This window comes from Arvicanthis niloticus, chromosome 7 (assembly GCF_011762505.2).
Source record: "Arvicanthis niloticus isolate mArvNil1 chromosome 7, mArvNil1.pat.X, whole genome shotgun sequence".
Taxonomy (NCBI): Eukaryota; Metazoa; Chordata; class Mammalia; order Rodentia; family Muridae; genus Arvicanthis; species Arvicanthis niloticus.
The window spans coordinates 14,123,178-14,147,514 of NC_047664.1; the positions used below are offsets into that span (position 1 = coordinate 14,123,178).

Consider the following 24,337-nt stretch of genomic DNA (forward strand, 5'->3'; position numbering starts at 1 on the left):
CTGTCAAGTCAAATCTGTAATAAATTCTAGTAAGCCCTACCACAGAAAGGTTTCCATGCTGGCTACGCTCCTCTTTCACACTTACTATCAGGATTAATTATAATCTCTTGTAACTTTACTTCTAGATCTCAGGTAGTCACAAATTATATATGATATCTTATTCATTTTAATAGAAAATAAGGGAATTGTTATTGAATTAAGTCACTGTGGATATTGCATGATCCTTGATCAAAAAAACAAAAAACAAAAAGAGAGAAAAGTAAAAGGACCAGTTCAAGGATCTTTCTTGAGGCCTCTTCTTTCAATAACTAGAAACCATTAGAATTATATGAAATAGAGAGAAATTAGTTGGATTTTTTGTTGTTCTTAAAAACAGATCCAGATGGTGGCAAATGCCTTTAATCCTAGCATTCAAGGCAGAGGCAGGGGCAGAGGGGCAGAGGGGCAGAGGGGCAGAGGGGCAGAGGGGCAGAGGGGCAGAGGGGCAGAGGGGCAGAGGGGCAGAGGGGCAGAGGGGCAGAGGGGCAGAGGGGCAGAGGGGCAGAGGGGCAGAGGGGCAGAGGGGCAGAGGGGCAGAGAGAGGCAGAGGGGCAGAGGGGCAGAGGGGCAGAGGGGCAGAGGGGCAGAGGCAGAATCTCTGAGTTCGAGGCCAGCCTGTTCTACAGAGTGAGTTCCAGGACAGCCAGGGCTACATACAGAAACCCTGTTTTCAAACAAACAAACAAACAAACAAAACAAAACCTGCCAAGATTCTAAACTTCAGTAGGAGTCTGACCTTCACTGTGTATAAATAGCAAAGGTTATCTATGCTACTGTATTCAAAGTTACACTCTTGGGTTTGCTCAATATTCTCTATAAGTGGCCACATGGTAGAGGGAAGGAATGTTTCAGTGTTTCAAGATTAAAAGTAAACATCATAATAGAAGTGTGATTTACTGTTGAGAGCTTTATAATCAACATTTATTTATATTAATTATGCTAAAACCAGCTTCCCCAGCCAATGCCTGTAAAGTGTTGTACTGGCGACCTCCGGTGGTTAAAATATAGAGTTACCAAAAAACATGTTCCATTATGTTGGTGGTATCATCTTCAGAAATTTCTGAAACTCCAGCCTGGGATCGAAGAATGGACATGATGTCATTAGACAAATTTTTAAAACCATTCTGCAAACAGATATTTGTTATTTCTTGCCACTTTTCTAAGGTGCAAAATAAATCACTCATCACAAGATGCTCGATCTCATCTGGAAAAAAATACAGTATTATATTATATTTCCTGTTAACTTGATAATCATTCAAAAATGAAAAGACATCAGTGCAACATAGTTACTATAAAACCTGGCGTTGGACCAGTAAGTTTCATGCTATGATAAGTACAGTGCTTAGCCCTAGGTCTTGTAAGTTCCTGAATGTTAGTCAGGAACTCAACCCTGGAACATGATTCACCTTCCATCTCCCCACTCTATCCTTTGTACAAGGTAGCTTTGTTGGAGGCTGTGAGCCTTCTTATAGGCACGAGGCATTGCTTGACACCATCAAGTGCTGAGAGCCTTGTGCTTGAGTTTTCACTATACTTTAAACAGCTTCATAAATGCTTTGGTAATTTTGCCCAAGGGTTTAAGAAACTCCTTAGCAAACCCTAAACTCTTTCTCTAAATAGAGAATATTCTTTGTAGTTAGTATCTATAATCAATATTTTCTTAAAAGAAATGAGACGGTTTGCTTTTAAAGAAATCTAGTATGATTTACTTTTGGAAGATAATTGATAGTAAGTCTCTTTGCTATTTATCAATTATTTATTTATTTGCTTTGTGTATGAGGAGACACATATGATGTTGTAGATGTATGGTCACATATGTATACATGAGTGAAATCCTTAAGAACCACCATTCTTCTATTGTGGTCTCTTACTGGTCTGAAGGCTTGCTGTGTGGGCTGCAGCGGATGACCAGCAAGCCCCCTGGGACCTGCCTTCCTGACTCTCCAGTGCTGGAGTTACAAATGTGTGCCCCCATGCTTGACTGATTACATGTGTTCTGGAAACTGAGCACAGACGGGGCTACTTCCCAACCCAGTACCCACCAGTTTATGGAACCAATGTCTTCTACTACCTGCGTCACTTGTGGACCTTTGTTAAAGAAGACTTTCCTTCTATTACTATCCTCACCACTGTTTTACTTTGAACACAATTGCTATTTTCCTACCAAGTATTTTAGTTACTACTTTTAATGATAAATTAAGAATATTAAATTATATCCCTCAATATATTTTCAGGTAATTTACTATTCTTTCTTTGACTTCAGACAACAATTTGAAAACTTAACTGCTTAGGCTTCTATATTAAATTAGTGAAAGGTGAAATGTAAAAAATGCAAAATTTAACTCCTCAATGTCGTTGCGATGTTACATTAAGAGAAACTATCACATGAAAATATGCATATAACGGATCTGGAAATTAAATTATATAAGGCTTATAGCTGATTAATATTTAAAGTACATATAAAATGATTGCTAACTTATATGTTCACTTATATTAAATTTTTATAAGTGTGTTGCCTTTTGCAATGATTATAGCATTCTCATTTGGACTTAGTAAAGATTTTTCACTCTAATTTCTTCAACAAACATATCTCATTGCCAACAGACTTACTAACATGGTAATTTTTACATTTACAAACTTCTAATGTTAACTCTGAACTCCATAAACAACTTATTACTATCTCTTTCACAGCAGCATTTGTGGTTACTTACCTATGGTAATATATTTTTCTAAAAATACCTTTTGCCTTCAAGGAGAATGAACTTTTATCAGAACTCAAAATCAAGTTAATAATAAGCTTTAGGGGTTGGAGAGATGGCTCAGCGGTTAAGAGCACTGACTGCTCTTCTAGAGGTCCTGAGTTCAATTCCCAGCAACCACATGGTGGCTCACAACCATCTGTAATGAGATCTGATGCCCTATTCTGGTGTGTTTGAAGATAGCTATGGTATATTCATATACATAAATAAATTTTTAAAAAACATTTTAAAAATATGCTTTAAGAACATTTAAAACTATGAACTCAAACTGCTATCCTACTGTGTACTCAGCCTGTTTTAAGTTTAACCCACTTTTAAGAAAAGAATGTAACCAACTTTACCATACCTGGACTACCCACTTAATTACATTTTACAACTGAAGCTAAATGCAAAGCTTTAATCTTAAACTATGTCCTCTTCTATAAGTGTGTGTGTGTGTATGTGTGTGTGAGAGAGAGAGAGAGAGAGAGAGAGAGAGAGAGAGAGAGAGAGAGAGAGAGAGAGAGAGATAGATTTGTTGAAAACAGAAAACCAGTTGAAAGCAACCTTAAACAAAACAAACAACCCAGGAATGTTGGAGGCAATGTTTGGATATAGGTTGACAGCTCCTGATAGTAGTCTGAGAGCTGTTCTGGGTCAGTAACATAACTTGTTCCCTGTAGGCTGCTGACCCGACTCGGCAGGCCAAGATGCTCGCCAGCCGATCTGACGTGGCTGGCCAAGATGGCGCCTGCCTAGGCCTCTGGTACTAACTACCAGTGCACTGCCCATGCGCCATTCAGTTTGGCTCCAACCCCTCCCGAACAGGGTATGCTAATTAAGTACCACATTCTGACCAATTACCCCCTCCCGGGCGGGGCATGCTAATGTGGTATGCTAATGAAGCACTGCAATTTGACCAATCGTACACCTCCATGCGCTTTTCCCCGCCCAGGGCTGAGGGTATATAAGCAGCCCGTTCTGGGCATTTGAGGGCTCTTTCTGAAATCTAAAAGATTCTACAATAAAGGCTGTTGAGAAGGATCCAGTTTGTCGCTTTTTTTTTTTTTTTTTTTTTTTTGCCTTGCTGGTTGAGCGGGCGCGACAGTTCCCTTGTAAACTCTGTGAAAGGTTTCTGTAGAAAAGTGTTTCCATCCCTCTCCAATACCATGCTGTCTGCGTTGTTCACCAAATACAAAGCAAAGCCCTTTGTCAGGGACAGTCAAGCAACAAGGGCATGGCAGTGATAGCCACGGACCAAACTGCAGACAGACAGAGCATAGGGACCGTAGTGGACAATCCAAAGCTGGGTCTACTCTTGGTCTAATGCCTAGCAAACGTCTCTTTCACTCCTAAGTGTGGTGTGCACACACTTACCTTTCTCGAATTTACTGACTTCCTGAAGCAGCCTCATGCCAACGTTTTTCATATCCACAGAAAACAGATGTAGTACAGCCATCCCAAAAGATAAAAATGGTGGTTTCCCATTCCTTTCTTGAGTAAGACATCTAATTAAGTCAGTTTGGGGACATGCTGTTATTAGCTGTATCAGGTCATCTGTGAGTGAAAACAGAACCAATCTCACTCTCCTGATGGGTAAGCACCTATATCTACTGCCAGCCTGCATTCTTTCCCATTCCTCTAAATCTCACTTTGAGTCCAACATAAACTCAACAATATTCTCTTCAACTTTAACCAAAATAAAGAACTTTAACCAAAATAAAGAAAGGACAACTCAGAACAAGGAGTATCAGGGAATATATGTTAAATATTATTCAGGGACAGAGGTGTGTTGTGATAACAGACAGGGGTTGACAGTCAGGAACTTGTCACTTCATCTTTGTAACTGTTTTCACATCTGAAAAGTACCACAGTTGGAGAGAATTTGTAAGATTTTATCTAACATTAGGTTGAGTTTTTCTTATCTGTTTTAAAGTATATAAATCAATGTGGTTGGTTTTTTTAAAAATTATTTATTTGTGCATACATATGGATGTCTGCATGCTTTGTTGCTCACATACAGACCAGCTTCTAGAGAGTATAATTTCATCTTTCTTTTTGTGTGTTGCACAGAAAACAGAATTTAGTCATGATTTCCCTAAAAGTATCAAGTATTTGAAAATTCAAAACTGAAGATTTTGAGAAGCATTTAAAAAAAAGTTGCCCATGATAACATGCCTATAATTCTAGCACTTAACAGGTTGGAGGAAAGAGAATTGTGAGTTTGAGGCCCTGGGCTACATAGTAAGTGTCTGTTTTTGAGTAATGAATCAATGTAGTTGGGTTTTTTAAATTGTTTATTTATGTTGTGCATATATGTGGATGTGTGCACTGGTATACAGGTGAGAGCAGATGCATGTATGTGTATGCATGTATGTGGTTGTGTACGCATATATATGGTACACAGGTGAGACCAGAAGACAAGGGAGAGTTGGTTCTTCCCTTTCACCTAGAGACTGAACTCAGATTATCAGTCATAGAGACAAGCCCAATATAACTATTTTAAGTAGTCAGAAGTTGATAGCATACAATCATTTTCTATTACTTATTTTAGGTGGGGGTTGGGGAGGCAACTTGGTGCTGGTGACAGCAGAGGTCACCAGGCATGACCTTGCAGAAGTCAGCTCTCTGCTTTTCCATCCAGTCCAGGCCATCAGGCGTCTTCACCCACTCAGTCATCTTTTGTGCCAACATTTTGCCATTTGTAACCCCAGAAAAGGAAGTTCATATGTTTAATATGTTCTCTAAACACTAAACTTGCCAAAACTACAATTACAGTTGTATATTTATAAATCTCATATTCATTTCCTAAATTTCCTTCCTTCCTTCCTTCCTTCCTTCCTTCCTTCCTTCCTTCCTTCTTTCTTTCATGTTTTTTGTTTGTTTGTTTGCTTGCTTGCTTGTTTGTTTTTGAGAAAGGATTTCTTTGTGTAGCCCTGGCTATCCTGGAACATATTCTACAAATCAGGCTGGCCTCAAAGTTGGTGACCTATCTACCTCTGCCTCCTGAGTGCTGGGATTAAAGGTATGTGCCACCACCATCCAGCTAATTTCTTAAATTTTCAACATAAGATATCCCTTTTAGGCCACAAGAAGTAATTTTCAAAATAAATTCTAGGTCTTTTGTGAACTATTATAAATGTAATTTGTCTGTAAAAGGCAATACAGGGTAATCTAGTTTTTACTGAACACAAAAACTGTGTGCCAGGAACTAACAGTTATGAACAGACTCTGCTAGTCAGAATGAGCAATATATTACCATTTTTGTATTACCAGTAAGAAAACGGGCTTAGAGATGTTCATTTTCTCTGAATTACACATGATATAATGTAAAATGGTCTACCTGGTCCCCAGTATTCACACCTTTCCCCCATATATTATTATGTGTACCTGTGTGTATGTACATATGAACATATGCACATACATATATATAAAAAAGAGGTTAGCTGGGCAGTGGTGGCACACACCTTTAATCCCAGCACTTGGGAGGCAGAGGCAGGTGCATTTCTGAGTTCGAGGCCAGCCTGGTCTACAGAGTGAGTTCCAGGACAGCCAGGGCTACACAGAGAAGCCCTGTCTCAAAAAAACAAAACAAAACAAAACAAAACAAAACAAAACAAAAAAAAGAGGTTAAGAGAGGAGGTGGGGGAAGGAAGTGCAGAATATTATTCTACATCAATTAAGTCAAACTATTAATTCTTAGAAAAGTAACAAGTTTGTGGCTTAAATCACTCATCTTGAATTTTAGCATCTAAAGCTAACCCATCTCTCTCTATTACACTCACTAGCTATTCAAACTTCTCTCCTATAAATTGATTTCTTTGACAATATTACCTGCAGAATTTTCTAATTAGAAATTCCAAATCTGACCCACTCTCCTTGCTTACTATCTAAGCAGAATATAGCCATATTTCACATCTAAACACTGATACAATTCTTTCACATGGAAACGGAAACCAGTACAGAAACTGAATCTGTGTCCTTAGTTAATAATACAATATATAATTTACTTAACAAATTTTAGTAGCGGGATCCCACTATACCAGGCTGCTCTGTCACTGTATAACTACTGGCAAATGTCCCTTTGTGCCTTATCCTCTCTGGGAAAACACACACAATTTTTTTCTATAAAAAAGATATTATAACAAAAATTACATTAGACTCAACAAAATGATTAAGTGCAACAATGCACAGAAGCAGCTGCCTCCTGCTCTGACAGTAAACTTGGGGACAATGTTGATATCAATGGATGAGAAGACATTAAGAATCTTGAAATACATGCATTGTGAGGAAACAGCAACTCACTACTTGAAATGATCAAATTCAACAGCTACAAATACCCTTTATCTTGGGAAATATGGCTTAAAATTGCTATGTTTTGATTTGCAACTTTTTCATTTATTTCTTTTTCTTTCTTTCTTTTTTTTTTATTTTTTTTAATTTTTTTTTATTTTATTTTATTTTATTTTTTTGAGACAGGGTTTCTCTGTGTAGCTCTGGCTGTCCTAGAACTCACTTTGTAGACCAGGCTGGCCTCAAACTCAGAAATCTGCCTGCCTCTGCCTCCCAAGTGCTGGGATTAAAGGTATGAGCCACCACTGCCTGGCTATTTCTTTTTTATATTTACTTATTTGTTTGTTTTTTAACTTCTTAGACTAAACAAACAGCCTAAAAATGGAGATTGGCTTATGCCTGAGGAATGGGGGCTGTTAGGCCAGAAGTTCCATAAGCTCACCCTGTTGAGATTCTTGTTAAGATGTTAAGACATCAGGCCATTGAACTAGGGTTAGTCAAGTGTATCAGGTCATTGAAATAGGATCAGTCAACTATATCAGGTCACTGAACTAGGATCAGTCAACTATATCAGGCCATTGAACTAGGGTCAGTCAACTCTATCAGGTCATTGAACTAGGATCAGTCAACTGTTTACAGTTCTCTCAAATCACATCCCATTACAAGCTAGGTATTCAAAATTCTGAAATGATAATTACTAATACTTCATGTATAATTGTCATAATACATATATGTACTAATGCATATTATTATATATAAAAAATTTAGTTATTTTTGAAAAATCTTTTAAAATGTAGTATGGTCTATCATATGAAGTAAATTTGTCCTTAATACTACATAATTCTAGTAATAGCCACATATTAAATGTTTCTTTTGCATAATGTATATCATAAAATTCAATTAACTCCATCTTATTTTCATGAAAATTTACAAAAGAAATATCCTATAGGTATGTATAAAAGTATTTCATAAGCTGAATTTCAAACAGTGCCAGCTCCTATGAGTGGTGTCAGAGTGGAGGTGTATTAGGAACCAGGCTTTTTTACTCACCAATGCTAACGTCCTTGGACTGTTGTATATGCTCCATAGCCTCATGAAACTGACCCTGTTTACACAGGCAAAGAAGAGCTTTCTTGTGTAGCCCACTTTCATTGTAGACAATCTGAGCTAACGCAAAACATTTGGACTTGTGGTATGGGTGCTCCTCTCCATAAGCAAAAATAACATCGCCAGCCTTCTCAGAAAATGTCAGCCTGAAGCAAGCAGATCATTACAACACATGTCAGAAAACTGTTGGTGAGTGGTTGAGACTGAAATATCTGAAAATTTAAGACTGTACAATTACCTATAAAATTGTAAGTCAATAAGCAATTGATAACGTGGTAGAAATTAAACACATTTGAGATTGGCAAAACCAAAGACAATTCTCCTTTGGGGAAATAATTTTGGAAAAATTGAGATCAAATGTCTTAATGTCTATAAGCAAGACTTAAACTCTCCTGCAAAGACTGACAGAATTCAGCCGGGCAGTGGTGGCACACGCCTTTAATCCCAGCACTTGGGAAGCAGAGGCAGGTGGATTTCTGAGTTTGAGGCCAGCCTGGTCTACAGAGTGAGTTCCAGGACAGCCATGGCTACACAGAGAAACCCTGTCTCAAAAAACAAAACAAAACAAACAAACAACCTGACAGAATTCAAATTGCCAGGTAAGGAAGGTTGGAATGCAACTGGGGAATCTCAGTGTTCTCATAAGTTACCTAGAATATGCAGAGTACAACAACTTTTTAGACATTGGCAAAAGGTAATGGGAACAATCTTGGCTTATAATTAGATCTTTCAGACATTCACACCAAAAGAAAAACCACAACTCCCTGTAGAGGGTGGGTCTGATGCTATGATTTAATCGGGAATCTGTGTTTACTGACACTGAAGGTCCTTGCCATCAATTGGTTTCTGATCTATCCATTATGTTGCCAGTAGCCAAAGGCTGAACACGGAGACATTGAGAGTTGAGCAGGTAGGATGCAGAGAGAGAATTAGGGACTGGGAGGGAGGAGAATAGGATGCAGTAGTGGAGGAGAAAAGTCAGCCAGCAATGTGAGATTATGGGTAAGCGACCACTAGTCACTTCCCCAACTGGGCCTGGGATACCAGGGGAAGATGCAGTAGGAGTGCCCAGACATTGAGTTAGCCAAGGCATTTTAAGAATAACTGGTGTGTGTCTCTCTGTGTGTGTTTTCTATTCTCGGATCCAAGATAGCTCTTAGGCAGCTATGTGCATGAGACTAGCCAGAACACAAAGCAGTGTAGGAAAAACTCCTGTTATATCTTGCCATCATATCCTTTGTTTTCCTGAAGTTCTTGTGTGTGCCCTACACCTCAGCACCCAGCTTTAAGTGTGACAGCACCTATTACTTTAAATTTGTTATAGATAATAAGAAGCAAAGTGTGTGTGGTGGGGGGGAGGGGGATACAGCTACCCTCTAGGAAAAACTGAGGAAACATTTCTTTCCAAACAGTTGAACTGAATCGCTTCATTTGGTACAATATTTAAATGTACCTGTTTATACTTCAATGACAGTGAACCAACCATCTGTACCACTGCAGTAATGCTACTCAGAAACTTTCAACGTAAGTCAAAAGAATATCTGGACATGATCAGAAAAAATCTTATCTAATTAGTGCTTATATGGAAATTGTGCTTTAGTTATATTTTTTAATTAATGAATGCAAAAATAGCAGGCTTACATAATAGTGGTGTTTCTATACATCTGACAAAATGCTGCTAACATTACAATGAAATTCTGATACCTCTACAAAATGTCTCAGAATTGGACATGGAGTAAATACAGACTCTGTTTATTGGGGTGAGAAGTGGAGGGGTTCAAAATCAGAAGGCTTGATTTTTTCTTTATAAACCAACCAAGCTGGTAGACATGAAAGGCGGGGCCCTTCCCTCAAGGTGGAGCAGTTCCAAGCATGGTTTGTCTAGGAGATGTGGCTAAAGCTTTGCCATTTCCTTGCTTGGCTCTTGCCCTTCCTTGTGTGGCTCCACTCAGATTACTAGGAAGCCCATGTGACCTCACCCCCACACCCCACACCCTCGTCTCAGCCTCAGGTTCTAGATAGGTGAGCCCTACACACACGCACAAATCTGCCAGTCTGTGGGAGACCTGGCTTCAAGAGTGTCCAGCTGGCGGCTTAAATGTTCCTCAGTATAACCATGGGGATGTTCCTCCTCTGCCCCGTACAAGGTTCCTTGCCTTTTCTCACCTAAGAAGTGTGCTATTAGCCAATCATTCTGTGTCCATGTCACTCAACTTACATCTGCTGCTAGCTTGTCATATTTTATTTTGTGAACTTCAGTTAACTGACTTTTAGTCTGAGCTCTCTGTCAATAGGCCTTAGATATTTTCTAACTAATTTCAACACAGAATTGAAGTAAATCCTAAAATACAGTATTTATAACGATCCATTAGCTGAATGTAGTATCACAAGCCTATAATCTCAGCATGTAAGAGACTGAAGCAGAGGGATTTGATCTTGAGGCCTGTCTAGGCCACACTGAGAAACTCTAGCTCACAGATGACAACTAACTATTGTAAGTCAGAAGAAAAACAGTCATATTAACTACATGTTGAAATTAAGTTAGCAGCTTAATTTTGCTTACTTTTCCTGAGTGACCCAGTGGGTAACTAAATCAAGCCGTTCCTCAGATAATCCACATTTGATTCCCTCCATGGTTAGTTCGGCATTAATAGGACGTTTGAAAGCTTGACTGGTGCTAAATATAGCCTCAAAAAACAAGAGTAATGGGAGAGGCTTTCCTCTAATTTTTCCAATAGCTACAAAAAGAAAAAAAAAAAAAAAGAATGAGAAGTTCATTAAGAATTAGATTGCATTTTGTAGTTCATATTACTCTTTTAATTTCTTTACATTTTCCAAACCTCTAACAATAGATACAGAATAAATTCTACATTTTTTATAATAATATTGCTTGCGGGCCACATAAAGATGGAAAGATGGAGGCAGAGACTATGGTGATTTGTCTGCAAGCCCAATGATGCCATAAATAGCTGAGAACCATCCGAAGCTCAGATTGCTCAATAGAAGACAGTGCATGCTTGTAACCTGGACAACTATCAGTGGCTGGAGAGGCTACAGACCGTAGAGGAGAACCGACTGTGGTGGTTTGTATACACTTGGCCCACAGGGAATGGTACTGTTAGGAAGTGTGTCACTATGGGGGTGGGCTTTGGAGGTCTCCTCCTATGCAAAGGCTCCACCCACTGTGGAAGAGAGCTTCCTCCTAGCTGCCTGAGGATGCCATTCTCTCCTGGTTGCCTTCAGATCAAGATGCAGAACTCTCAGCTCCTTCTCCAGCACTATGTCTGCCTGCTATGATGATAATGGACTGAACCTCTGGAATTGCAAGCCAACCCCGATTAAATATTTGCTTTTGTAAGAGCTGTCTTGGTCATGATGTCTCTTCATAACAATGAAAGCCTAACTAAGACAGAAGTTGATACCTGGGGCTTGGGTATGGATGTGATAGCCTTGACCATGTTTTTGTTCAGAGAAATGTAGATTTTGAAACTTTGGATTTGGAAAGCCATGGAATGCTTTAGGTGGGACTTGGGAATATGGAAGGCATTACCAATGCTAAGGGTGATTTTTACTCTGCAGATCAGTTCTTTCTTTCTTTCTTTCTTTCTTTCTTTTTTTTTTTTTTTGGTTTTTCGAGACAGGGTTTCTCTGTATAGTCCTGGAGCTCACTCTGTAGACCAGGCTGACCTCGAACTCAGAAATCCGCCTGCGTCTGCCTCCCAAGTGCTGGGATTAAAGGCGTGCACCACCACCGCCCGGCCAGTTCTTTCTTTCTTTCTTTCTTTCTTTCTTTCTTTCTTTCTTTCTTTCTTTCTTTCTTTCCTTCCTTCCTTCCTTCCTTCCTTCCTTCCTTCCTTCCTTTCTTTCTTTCTTTCTTTCTTTCTTTCTTTCTTTCTTTCTTTCTTTCTTTCTTTCTTTCTTTTTTGTTTTTGAGACAGGGTTTCTGTGTATAGCCCGGGCAGTCCTGGAACTCACTCTGTAGACTGGGCTGGCCTCAAACTCAGAAATCCACCTGCCTGTGCCTCCCAAGTGCTGGGATTAAAGGCATGTGCCACCACTGCCCTGCTTCTGCAGATCATTCTTAAGAAGCTTTGGGTGAAGAATGTTGCTGCTTTTTGCCCTTTTCCAAAGACTATGCCTGAAGCTAAAGTAAAGAGATTTTGATTAATTGCATTGATAAAGAAGGTCTCAAAAAAAAACCCAGCATGGACTTTGTCCTCTGGTTTTCTCTCATAGAGAGCATTTTGATCAAGCATAGCACGCTTAGAAAAAAAATATAAAATATATGGTTGAAAGAGTAAAGAGGCACCAGGAAGTGGAATGAAGCTAAATTCTTTGTTTAAAGGGATAAACAGATTAAGGGAGTGGTGATCTCAGGGTAGTCCCACACAGCTAAACTCATGCATTTGCAGTTGTATGAGAGTTATATCATGTTAGGTGTTGTTATGATCTGGTTATTTTCATTTGGACATAAGGAGAAACAATTATGTGTCAAATTGACAAAGGATGGATTGTGATATCTAGTCTCCATTTCCAACTCGTCTAAGATCTATAATGAAAAGATTTGGTCCATGTATGGCAGTACATGCCTTTAATTCTAGGCGACAGAGGCAAGCAGATCTCTAAATTCAAGGCCAGCCTGATACAGAACAAGTTCCAGGTAAAGAAAAGCTTAAGTCTAGACATGGTCGCACATGCCTTTAATCTCAGCATTCAGGAGAGAGAGCTATACAGATCTCTGAGCTCAGGGCTAACCTACAGACCAAGTTCCAGGACAGTCACGCTTAGACAGTGAAGGTGTTGGAAAACAGAGGGTTGGTGATAATGTAATAGAATAAGTGGTCCATGTTCCAGCCCCAACAAGCAGAAGAACTCGGTAGCTTTGGCCATGTGGCTCTGGGTTTAGAGTCAATAATAGAAGGGGTTACTGGGACAATTGATGCTGGCTAGCTGGAGCTAAGAAATTAGCAGTGATTAAGAAGAGACCAGAACCACTGAGGTGAAATCTTCTGGAAAGTGTTTTCTGAGAGTACAAAGAAGCTGTATCTAGAAATAGCCAAGGTTGTACCTCAGACTGCAGCTGGACTTGGTAGTATGTAAGAATCACCCAGGTGGTACTGGTTTTGAAGTCATGAAGGAGTCATGAAGAGCAGCTGAGCCTTGGAATTGTGAGAGGCCAGGAAAAGCCATTGGTGAAGGGTGAAGCCTCAGTTGTAGTTCATGCCAGGACTGAAGGCATCATGCAAAAAAGTCGAGGCTTGGCATAATGAAAAGAGCCTATGAGAGGCTATTGATAAAGCCTAGTTGCAATGGAAGACCCCGGCATGTTGGAGATGCCAGTACCATGAGATGACAACCAAGAACAGCAGCAGCAGTGGAGTCAACCAGAGCATAGAGTGCTACAGAGGGCAGAGTTGGAGAAGTGACCCAAACCCTTTGGAGGAGTCCAGAAGATCATGTGTGGATCCCAGACACTGGAACAGATATTAGAAATGTCAAAGTCATGGGATACCTGCCAAGAAAAGCTTCTAAGAAGTGGAGCCATCCCCAGAGAACAAAGTTTGTTGTTGCTGAATGCCAGATCTGCCAACAGAAGTCAACAAGGATGAAAGGAATTGGTGATCTGAAGACTGCTTTGACATTGGACCTGGAGATGAGGAGTTTGGAGTTTGCCCAGCTGGTTTAGGATATTGCTTTAGTACAGTATTTGCTCACTGTGACATTTTGGAATGGTAATGTCATGATATGTTGGAACTATGTGATCTTTTTTTTTTGATTTTGATTTTATAGGGGATTAAAATTAAAAGATTGCATGACTCTCAGAAGAGACTTTGAACTTCTGATTTTTGAAGTTGGATTAAATGTATTTCACATTATGCTATGGCTAAGTATGGCTCCCATAACTCATGTGTTTGAACAAGCCTCTGGGGACTAGGGACCGGAATATGGCAGTTTGAATATGCTTGACCAACAGGGAGTAGTACTGTTATGAGGTGTGGCCTTGTTGGAAGAAGTATGCCACTATGGGGGCGGGTTTTGTAGTTCCTCCTATGCTCAGGCTCCACCCACTAGTTGCCTTCAGATCAAGATGCAAACTTCTCAGCTCTTTCTCCAGCACCTTGTCTGCCTGAATGCTTCCTGCTATGATAATGGATTAAACTTCTGAAACTGCAAGTCAGCCCCAATTAAATGTTTGCCTTTATAAGAGTTGCCTTGGGGATTGGTGAGATGGATCATTAGTTACGAGCACCAAATGCTTTCCCAGGGGTCCTGAGTTCAATTCCCAGCAACCACATGGTGGCTTACAACCATCTGTAATGGGATCCGATGCTCTCTTCTGGTGTGTCTGAAGACAGCGACAGTGTACTCATATAAATAAAATAAATGAATCCTTAAAAAAAAAGAGTTGCCTTGGTCATAATGTCCCTTCATAGCAATAGAAACCCTAAGACACCTACTATAGCTGTTTCCATAAGCCAATGTAATTTCTAATTGTGTTTTTAAAAAAGATTTATTATTTATATGAGTACACTGTCACTATCTTCAGGCACTCCAGAAGAGGACATTGATCCCATTAAGAATGGTTGGGGCAGTGATGGCACATGCCTTTAATCCCAGCACTTGGGAGGCAGAGGCAGGCAGATTTCTGAGTTCAAGGCCAGCCTGGTCTACAGAGTGAGTTCCAGGATAGCCAGGGCTACCCTATCTTGAAAAAACAAAGAAAGAAAGAAAGAAAGAAAGAAAGAAAGAAAGAAAGAAAGAAAGAAAGGAAGGAAGGTTGTGAGCCACCAAGTGGTTGCTGGGAATTGAACTCAGGACCTCTGGAAGGACAGTCAGTGCTCTTAACCACTGAGCCATCTCTCCAGTCCAATTTCTAATTGTATTACAAACACAATATACATATACAAATAAGTGTAGCTTTCACTCCTCATCAAAGAAGCTTCATTTTACTGCAGATGGAGACTATTACAGAGATGCACAACTGGTCAAAATGCAGAGAAAGAGAGACTGTGGAGTGTTCAACCTCAAATGACATCTACAATGTAATCCTTACTGCTCAGAAACATTACAGAAGAGGGTGCGGAGAGCCATAATAGCCAGAGGATAAAGACATTCTCTTATAGACATTACAGGGCGCTTCATCCATGGAATGCTAAAGTACAGAGGATCAATGGCTGTTGAGAGAGAGAAAATCACTTTTCCTCTGGGATGAGTTAGCTCTTTGCTAGGTTATCTAATCCCAAGTATATGAGCAACACTAAATGGATTCATGGGAGGGTGTGTGTGTGTGTGTGTGTGCATGCACACATGCACGCATGCACTCGAGCACATATAACAATAATAATTTAAAAAATAGGTCATGAATTTGAGAGGAAGTGGGGGGACATTAGAGGAATTGAAAAAGGGAGAAGGTAGAATGAAAATGATGTAAAAATTTCCTGTATTCATGTTTAAAATTCTTTTAAATTTTTTTTAAGAAGCCATCTGCAGCAGGGCAGTGGTGGCGCACGCCTTTAATCCTAGCACTTGGGAGGCAGAGGCAGGTGGATTTCTGAGTTTGAGGCCAGCCTGGTCTACAGAGTGAGTTCCAGGACAGCCAGGGTTACACAGAGAAACCCTGTCTCGAAAAACAAAAAAACAAAACAAACAAACAAAAAAAGCCATCTGCAGCACTACTTCCTGAATCAACACAGGGTAACCATAGAAGTCTCTAGCAAAGACAATTCTAAAAAGCAAAGACTAAAGCAGTCAACATGGCCACACTCAGGACCCACTAAGGCCAGCTATTACTACAATAATTGAGCAAGACCTTTCCCACCCCTGACAATGGCACACCCAAATACTTAGAAGAAGGGAAATACAAGAATACAGACATAAACTCAGGCTTGGTGGCAAAGCCTTACCTGCTGAGCTGCTTCATCAGTGTCACTGTATTTTCTCAATGTCTTGGTGAAAACTGACCATCATTATGTTTGGCTTATTTGTGGGCTCTCTATTCAATTTCGCTGGCCTGTGTGGCTGGGTTGTCAACGGGTATTGCAGTATGAGGAATTGAATCCAGGGCCTCCCACATGCTAAGCAAGCACTCTACCACTGAGCTACACCTCCAGCCTGTTTTAATTTTATTTTGAGACAAGAATCATACTAAGTTACTTAGTGCTGCAGGATATTTGATCACACTGTGACCCCAGAGATTGTTATTTACTACAAACAAACAAACAAACAAACAAACCTGTTTCTAGTTAGGGTATGGCTCAACCTTAGCACACACCTTTATTCCCTCTGGCTGGAATACAGAGACACACACTTAGTACACACCTTTAATCCCAAACAATGAAGGTAAACTTTGTAGAAGGAAGCACCCATGTTTGAAAAGAGGTCTAATTGAGAGGCAGACAAAGTGATAAATCAGAGAAAGATTTGAAAGAATAGGATATGTCAAGCTATTATGGGAACAGAGAAGAAAGGAAAGGGAAGCTACTTAAGAAAGCAGTGCAGAGAAAGAAAAAAGGAAGAAAGAGGATGAAGTTTTACTGAGACAGGAGGAAGAGGAGTCTTCTTCTTCTCCTCCTCTTCTTCCTCCTCTTCTTCCTCCTCTCCTCCTCCTCCTCCTCCTCCTCCTCCTCCTCCTCCTCCTCCTCCTCCTCCTCTTCCTCCTCCTCCTCCTTCTCATTCTTGCTCCTGCTGCTGCTGCTACTACTACTGCTACTGCTACTACTGTGGGGAGGAGCATACCAGGTAACTGTGGGGGTAGAGTTTAGACAGAATGCAAACACCACCACCTACAGCCTGTTCTAGTTATAGAAAAAAACTTACCTACGGTAACTGAAAGCAAGTTAGTGGTTTCATGGAGTCTAGGAGAGCCTGTAGACAGTAGTGGGTATGAGGAGTGGGAAGAGGAAACCTGCCAATGGGCTTGAGGGATCTTTGTGGTGATGATGTCATATATGATAATGTGATGGGCATGTGCATATGTCAATCTTAGCAAATTATGTACTTTATACATAGTATTTGGGCTGGGGTGGTATCTCCATGGTAGAGCTTAGCATCTATGAAGCCCCTGTATTTCACACTCAGCTTCATACTGCCAAAATGTATAATTTATTTTATGATACCAATCTACAAAAAAAAAAAAAAAAAAAACCCTTTAAAAAAGTATATGGAACATGTTTGACCAAAAAATTAATATTATAAAATCTTGATGGTGGGTATATTAATACTATGTTTCTTCATGCTTTCCCATGTATGAAACACTTCACAATTTAACTTAGAAAATTTTTTAAAAATCCCTAATATTATAGCTAAGGAAACAACAAATAATAAAGATGTGGTAATAAAAGACTAGCCTCTTAGAATACTACTTTCATTCTATCCAGAAAAAAAGCATAATATATATATATATATATATATTTCAGAGAGATTTGCTTACCCTTAAATTTATTCATTGTACCAGTATTTTGAAGAATTCTCTTTGGACTGTTTGCTGCAAAATAAGCTGCCTTCTCATATTCACCAATGGAGATTAATTCATTGAACCTACAACCATAGCATTTTAAAACATATTACGATACACAAAACCCAAATATTAGAAATTAAGTATAATGATATAGTGGAAAACAAATAGTAATCTAATAAGTTATAACTAAATTTATTTGTTCAGTACCATGTTCAGTATTTCCCTAGAATCCTAGGGTTTGTTTTGACCTCTTTGTCTCAGGGTTAAATTCTCATCCTCTGAGGAACATTGAACCTGACCCTGCACTCTGTCCCCACAAATCTCCCACAGAAAACAGAACGTGGGTTCATAGTGAGCTGGGGCTTCTCTTCTCACAGATCATCAGGAAAGAGCTATCTGTTTAGCAACTAGACCTAGGAGAAATAACCCAACGCACATGCAGCCCAGCTGCAGAAGCAAGAGCTGTCCCTGACATTCAGAAGCCAATGCTGGTCTGTCAGGTATCAAACCCCCATCAACACAGGCAGAGATAATAATTCCCATAAGCCTCCTTAACACAACAAAGCTCCCAAATTAGCCCTTAGGAAGAGAGGGGTCACACAGTGCCTCAAATGAATGTTGAATAAAGTGGAAAAAAACAACCAAGTAACATTGAGCAAAATGTCTGAGACTTCAAATCTCAACAAAGGTTTTCCTATCAAGTGAAAACTGGTAGCTGGAGTCTGATGGAGAAATGGCTTGGTTTGGGAAGTGTTTGTCATTCAAACGTGAGGACCTGAGTCCAGATACCCACCACCTACATACACCCTGGCATAGCATAGAGCTTCTCATCCCAATGCTGACAAGGCAGAGGATCCCTCAGGATTCAATGAAGGTTGGTGGCCTGAGCTTACCCTCCAGAACCTGTGTAAATTGGGCGCAAAGAGCTAATTCCACTAAGTTGTCCTGGGACTCAGCCTGAGTGTGGTGGTATATGCATGTGTACACTAACATTAAATAAGTGAATTAAACAATAAATAAGTAAATAAATATGATGGAGAAGGAATTAGAGAATGAAACTTAACCCTGATCTCTGGTGTGCACACTCATGTGCACCCACTCACCTATACATGCATATATAAACAAACACATGCAAGATAGTAAAAACCATACTAAATTTGGGTTGAAGATGGTTTAGTGGTTAAAAATACTACTCTTGCAAAAGACCCATGTTTGATGGTTGCCAGCATCTATACTGGATGGCTCATAGCCACCTATAACTCTAGTTCTGGGGGATCTGACTCCTCCTGCATCGATGGGCACCAAAATTCATGTACACAAACTCATGCATGTGCATACTTAAAAATAATAAATATTTGGGGCTGGGGGTGGGGGCTGGAGAGGTGGCTTAGCAGTTAAGAACACTGTTCAATTCCTAGCACCCACATAGCAGCTCACACTTGTCTGCATCTTTAGTTCCAGAGCTTCGGACACCCTCACAAAGACATACATGCAGGCAAAACACCAATGAACACTTTAAATAGTAAAAATAATAATGAATATTTTTAAATGATGCTAAACTTTAAAAATCCTGCTAGACTTAGGAAAATATATTGTGTAAGAAAATAAGAGAGTCTTTAGTGCTTTAAATTATCTGTATCCATTTCTTTGTACCACAACAAACAAGTCAGACAATGAGAACTGTTTAACATTTAAGAGCATAGATATTACATATGCTGATTACACGCCACCCTGGCAGCCTATAAGTTAATTTTAAAGGTGAATGGTTTAGAATATTTTACATCTATCTCAGATAATACATGTAGAGTGTTTGTTCATTGCTCTCTGCTTTTGACTTTGGATATAATACTACCAGCTGCTTCAGGTTCCTAGTCTCTACAATGATGGTCTGTGATCTGGAATTATGCAAGAATTCTTTCAAGTTGTACTCGAACTGCTATCCCCACTACCCTCACAAAATAAATAAAGTGTAATTAAAAATAAATATTATATAGTAATAAGTAACTTAATATGTCATAGAATAAAAATAATTACAAAAAGATTGAAGTAGCTAGGGTATTCTATAATCTTCTGAAAAAAATCATTAAAATTTATGAAAAAAAGAAATTTCCAGTTTCTTCCCACCCCCAACCCCAAGAGAGAGGGTTTCTCTGTGTAGCCCTTAGACCAGGCTGGCCTCGAACTCAGAAATCCACTGCCTCTGCCTCCCAAATGCTGGGATTAAAGGTATGTGCCACCACTGCCCAGTCAAATGTTCTTTTCTAATTTGTCAGCTAGAATATAATTTTCAAACTACAAAAGACAAACCTGCAAGCTAGCAGTCAGGAGGGGGCAGAGGAGGATCAGAAGTTCAAGGCCATCCTGCATTCTGTAGTGAGGCTTTTTGGGTGGTGAGAAGTTATCTCAAAATAAACAAGCAAACAAAAAGAAAGGCAACAACAGAACCCACCCAAAACAAACAAACAACAAACCGAAACACAAATGATATTTGCCTTTCAATGTAGTAAAGCATAACTATAGCTTCTTTTGTCTTGTTTGGGTCATCTTCAAATAGCTCATCAACAATGCTGTCGTCTCCTAAACATTGAAAGGACAATTTGTGACATACCAGCTTGCTCAGCAACAGAAATAAGCCAACAACATATCTTACTTTGCTTTCCCACAGCACCAGCCCCTTCCTAATGTGAGTCACTTCCCTTCCCAGCCTCATTCTCAAGAAAGAGGAAATGTTTTCCCCTCTCTTTACAAAGTCATTTATATTTCATGTGCACTGGTGTTCTGTATGCATGTGTATCTGTATGGGGTGTCATGCTCTGCAGCTGGAGTTACAGTTTTGAGCCACCATATGGGTGCTGGGAGCTGAACGTGGGTCCCCTGAAAGAGAAGCCAGTGCCCTTAACCACTGAGTCATCTCCAGCCCCAGTTGTTTTTCTCACTGCCTCACCAGGGCTACAGTTTCCCCAGTCATCTAATCCCTAATCTAATAATAGTATATTTTTGCTTACAGTTTTAAAACTAAGCCTAGGAAAACCTTTAGCTCTGGGGTAAAGTGCCTTCTTCTGGTCTTACTAATTAAAAATATTGATAAACTACCATAGACAGCTTTGGTTTTCCGAATTTTCTCCATGACATCTTGAAATGGAATTCTCATTTTCTGCCTCGTCCATGAAGTAAGTATGTGTGAAATAACCTGCAGTCTTTGATGGCTGTAAAAGAGCACGGACAACACACTGAGCAGGGTCACATGGCAGAGCGAGTCACGTGGCAGAGCAAGAGCAAACACAGGCAAAGCCTTTAAAACCTACAATAACCAACGTTCATACCGAAACTTCAGGTCCTTGTTCAGATTTTCAGCTATATCTCGCCGGTTTAGTAACACAATCATTTCCTCATCTAGATCCATTTTCTTTTGGGCTGGTACATACTCTGTTGACATGTCTTGTTTAAGTTTTATATATTGATCCTGAAGATACTGCTTATGTTTATTAAGGGCTTCCAGGTTGACAGAATCCTGGAGAGTCATCCCTACGGGAAAGCAAACAAAAACCCTGAGTCTTATCTAGGAGTGTTTACTGTATTATTAAATACTTCAGAAACACTAACAGGTACTTGTAGCTTACTGAACATAAATACCATTATTACAAAATTATAGTGCTAATAGGCTGGGTTTTTTTTTTTTACATATATTTGTTTGTTTGTTGTGGTACTGAGAACCGTAGCCTTATACAAAATAGGCAAATTGTCAACCCCTTCTGAGTTCTATGCAGCATCCAGGAGAATTCAGTGTCAATCAGAGTGTCCTAATGACTGAGGATCAGGTCAATGGATTTCTCTCATGCCACAGCTTCCATTACTCTCCAAGAGCCAACCTGTGGCAAGTTGCCTACCAAACCTTGAGATGTCTCTTACTCTTGAAATGTTCTTTGTGTTCATTACACACACACACACACACACACACACACACACACACACACACACACACACACTTTTCCCCTCCCTCCCTCTCTCCCTGTCTCTGTCTGTCTCTGTCTCTCTGTCTGTCTCTGTCTCTGTCTCTGTCTCTCTCTCTCTCTCTCTCAGAGTCAAGTGTAGTGGTACACACCTTTAATTCCAGTACTGAGAGAGAGATAAGAGAGAGGCACAGGCAGGTGGATTTCTGTGAGTCCAAGGTCAGCCTGGTCTACATAGAAAGTTCCAGGATGACCAGGTTACATAGAAAGAGCCCATCTTTGAGAAAAATAAAAAGATACCTACACAGGACTGGAGAGATGGTTTACTGGTTAGGAGTTCTGGCTCTACAAACAGAAGAGTGGCTTCAGTTTCTAGTGCCCACAGGGTGTCTCACTAGGGTCTTAACTTCAGTTCTAGGGGATACAATGCCTTCTTCTAAACTCTATGGGCACTGGGCATTCATGTGGTGCACAGACATATATTCAAAACAAAACACCCATGCACACAAAAAATAATAAAAAGGAGCTGGAGAGATGGCTCAGAGGTTAAGAGCACTGGCTGCTCTTCTAGAGGTCCTGAGTTCAATTCCCAGCAACCACATGGTGGCTCACAACCATTTGTGATGGGATCTGATGCCCTCTTCTGTGGTGTCTGAAGACAGCTACAGTGCACTTATATGTGTAGAATAAATAAATAAAATTTTAAAAAATAATAGAAAATAAAGCATTAAAAAACAAGACACACATCCAAATTCACCCTCTCCAGAATTTCCCTACACTCAGGATTAACCCTTCTAGATTTTAAGCACTCCCTCTCCAAGCCTCTTCTTGGTAGTTAGCCTATGTGATGTGTATTCTGTGTTTATTCACATGTATTATTTGGAGTTTGCTAGTCACAATTTTGCATTTGAAAGTAATCCTACTATTACCAAATGTAAGACGATTTGAAAACCTGGGTTGAAATTCTGTAGAATAGAATAGTTCATCACGTTAAGCCACAGCTTATTCAGTCTAGTCCAAATCTGTCTTTCTAAAGCTTCCATCTACCAGCTCTGTCTCTGGATAAACACTGAGCAAACAAACTTCAAGTACTGAAGTCACTATCCTCAAATTACTATCCTTACTCTTGTAAGTCACAATCTGCTCAACAAACTAATCTCTCTGAATTCCACATGAAGCCAGGATATACTCCATTTCTCAAATTTAGCAAGAGTATTATATTAAAGACATGAAACCAGTAAACTCAGACATCACCATGAACGACATTCAGCAAACTTAATACACTACAGTTGTTAATGTAGCAGTGGCTCTCGATCAGAATAACCAGAACTTCAGACAATATCACCCACTGGACTCAATCACCAAGTTTCTGATATCGTAAGTCTGAGATAAGATCCACAAATGTGTGTGTGTGTGTACATGTGCAGCAAGTGTGTATATATACCTGTGTGGACATGAACAGTTTTTACTAGCTGTCTTCCTTAAGCCAATGAGCTCTGGGGATCCACTAGTTTCCACCAGTCTCTGTCCATCCCAGAACTGGATTACAGAGGAGGCACTGGCTTTTGCATGTGAGAGGGGTTTGAACCCTGAGTTTGCACAGTAGCCACTTTACTGACTAATCTTACCAGCTCCACACATTTCCACTTCTAATAGTTCTCAAGTGATGCCAACATTGACGTGAGAGCTTCTGACTGTACACCAGGTGAACTGGCCAGAATGCAAGTCTTCACATCCTTCAGGATTGCTTGAAGTTTGCTCTGTGCAGAGTATCTACTAGGATTCTGCCTAAAGTCGCTTGTACAACATACGACTGAAGATATTACTATATTAGCATCTTATACTAGCTTGTGTAAGAGGGAGCCAACTGGACGCACTGGGAAGTCTGTCTGAAATAGAACTGTAAACAATACACTGCACCTGGGATGGGTTTCCAAAGCTGCCTGGAGGAATCACAGACCTTTACTTCTTTCTTGTCATACTCCATTCTCAGCTGCTTCATCTGATCTATTTGCGATTGAATCACTTTGGAACTTTTTTCAATAATCCTCATTCTTAAAAAAAAAAAAAAACAGAAATGCTTTCATATGCTTGTCACAACCAATCTAATTCTTGATTCATAATATTAAAAAAGACTAGATTTTTGTTTTATTTGGCTAATTATAATTTGAGTCATTATGACCTAGAAGTTTAGAAAACCCAAACTCAGAAGCTGACACACTACAAATAAGGAACAATTTCCTCTCAGATTTCCAATAAAAGCATATTGCAGACCCCAGTGCAAATCAGTAAATGTTATCTAGCCATAAAACACCATCTATTCAGTTACAGCTGTAAAAGTATCTTTAATTTTCTTTTTTTTTTTCTTTTTTGGAAGGGGCTCATTATGCAGCTAAATGTGGCTTTGGATTTGTTATCCTCGTCCTTCAGTCTCCCAAGTGTTGAATTACAGGTATGAGCCACCATACTAGGCTTAAAGAAGCTTGAAAGAAAGAGAGAAAGAAAGAAAGAGAGAGAGAGAGAAAGAGAGAGAGAGAGAGAGAGAGAGAGAGAGAGAGAGAGAGAGAGAAAGAAAGAAACTGTCATTTTGCTGGGGACTATTGCATTATTAGACATTTGGTGACTTAAAGTAACATTTATCTTCTCAACATTCTGGAGGCCAGAAGTGGAAAGTATTATTAGACCACACTGAAGGCAAGAAACTAGCATTTGGGAGGCTGAGACAGGAGGAATGTTGTAAGTCTGAGGTAATC

The 24,337-nt window shown here is 39.7% G+C and overlaps 1 protein-coding gene across 6 annotated transcripts in view; it reads right to left on the minus strand.

Moving 5' to 3' along the window:
- Window positions 1-931: 931 nt before the first annotated feature.
- Clhc1 (clathrin heavy chain linker domain containing 1) overlaps window positions 932-24,337 on the minus strand; it is a 30,604-nt gene continuing 7,198 nt past the window's right edge. For 4 of the 6 annotated variants that reach the window (XM_076937978.1, XM_034508302.2, XM_076937981.1 and 1 more), the window contains 9 exons: window positions 23,505-23,638; window positions 20,958-21,159; window positions 20,728-20,840; window positions 20,127-20,211; window positions 17,608-17,714; window positions 10,741-10,915; window positions 8,121-8,323; window positions 4,155-4,334; window positions 932-1,243 (listed from right to left, as the gene is read on the minus strand). In XM_076937978.1, the coding sequence (XP_076794093.1) occupies window positions 1,050-1,243; window positions 4,155-4,334; window positions 8,121-8,323; window positions 10,741-10,915; window positions 17,608-17,714; window positions 20,127-20,211; window positions 20,728-20,840; window positions 20,958-21,159; window positions 23,505-23,638 (1,393 nt within the window). In that variant the 3' untranslated portion in view covers window positions 932-1,049. The remainder of the gene's footprint in view (window positions 1,244-4,154; window positions 4,335-8,120; window positions 8,324-10,740; window positions 10,916-17,607; window positions 17,715-20,126; window positions 20,212-20,727; window positions 20,841-20,957; window positions 21,160-23,504; window positions 23,639-24,337) is intronic. The other 2 variants (XM_076937979.1, XM_076937980.1) reach the window with 2 other exon arrangements.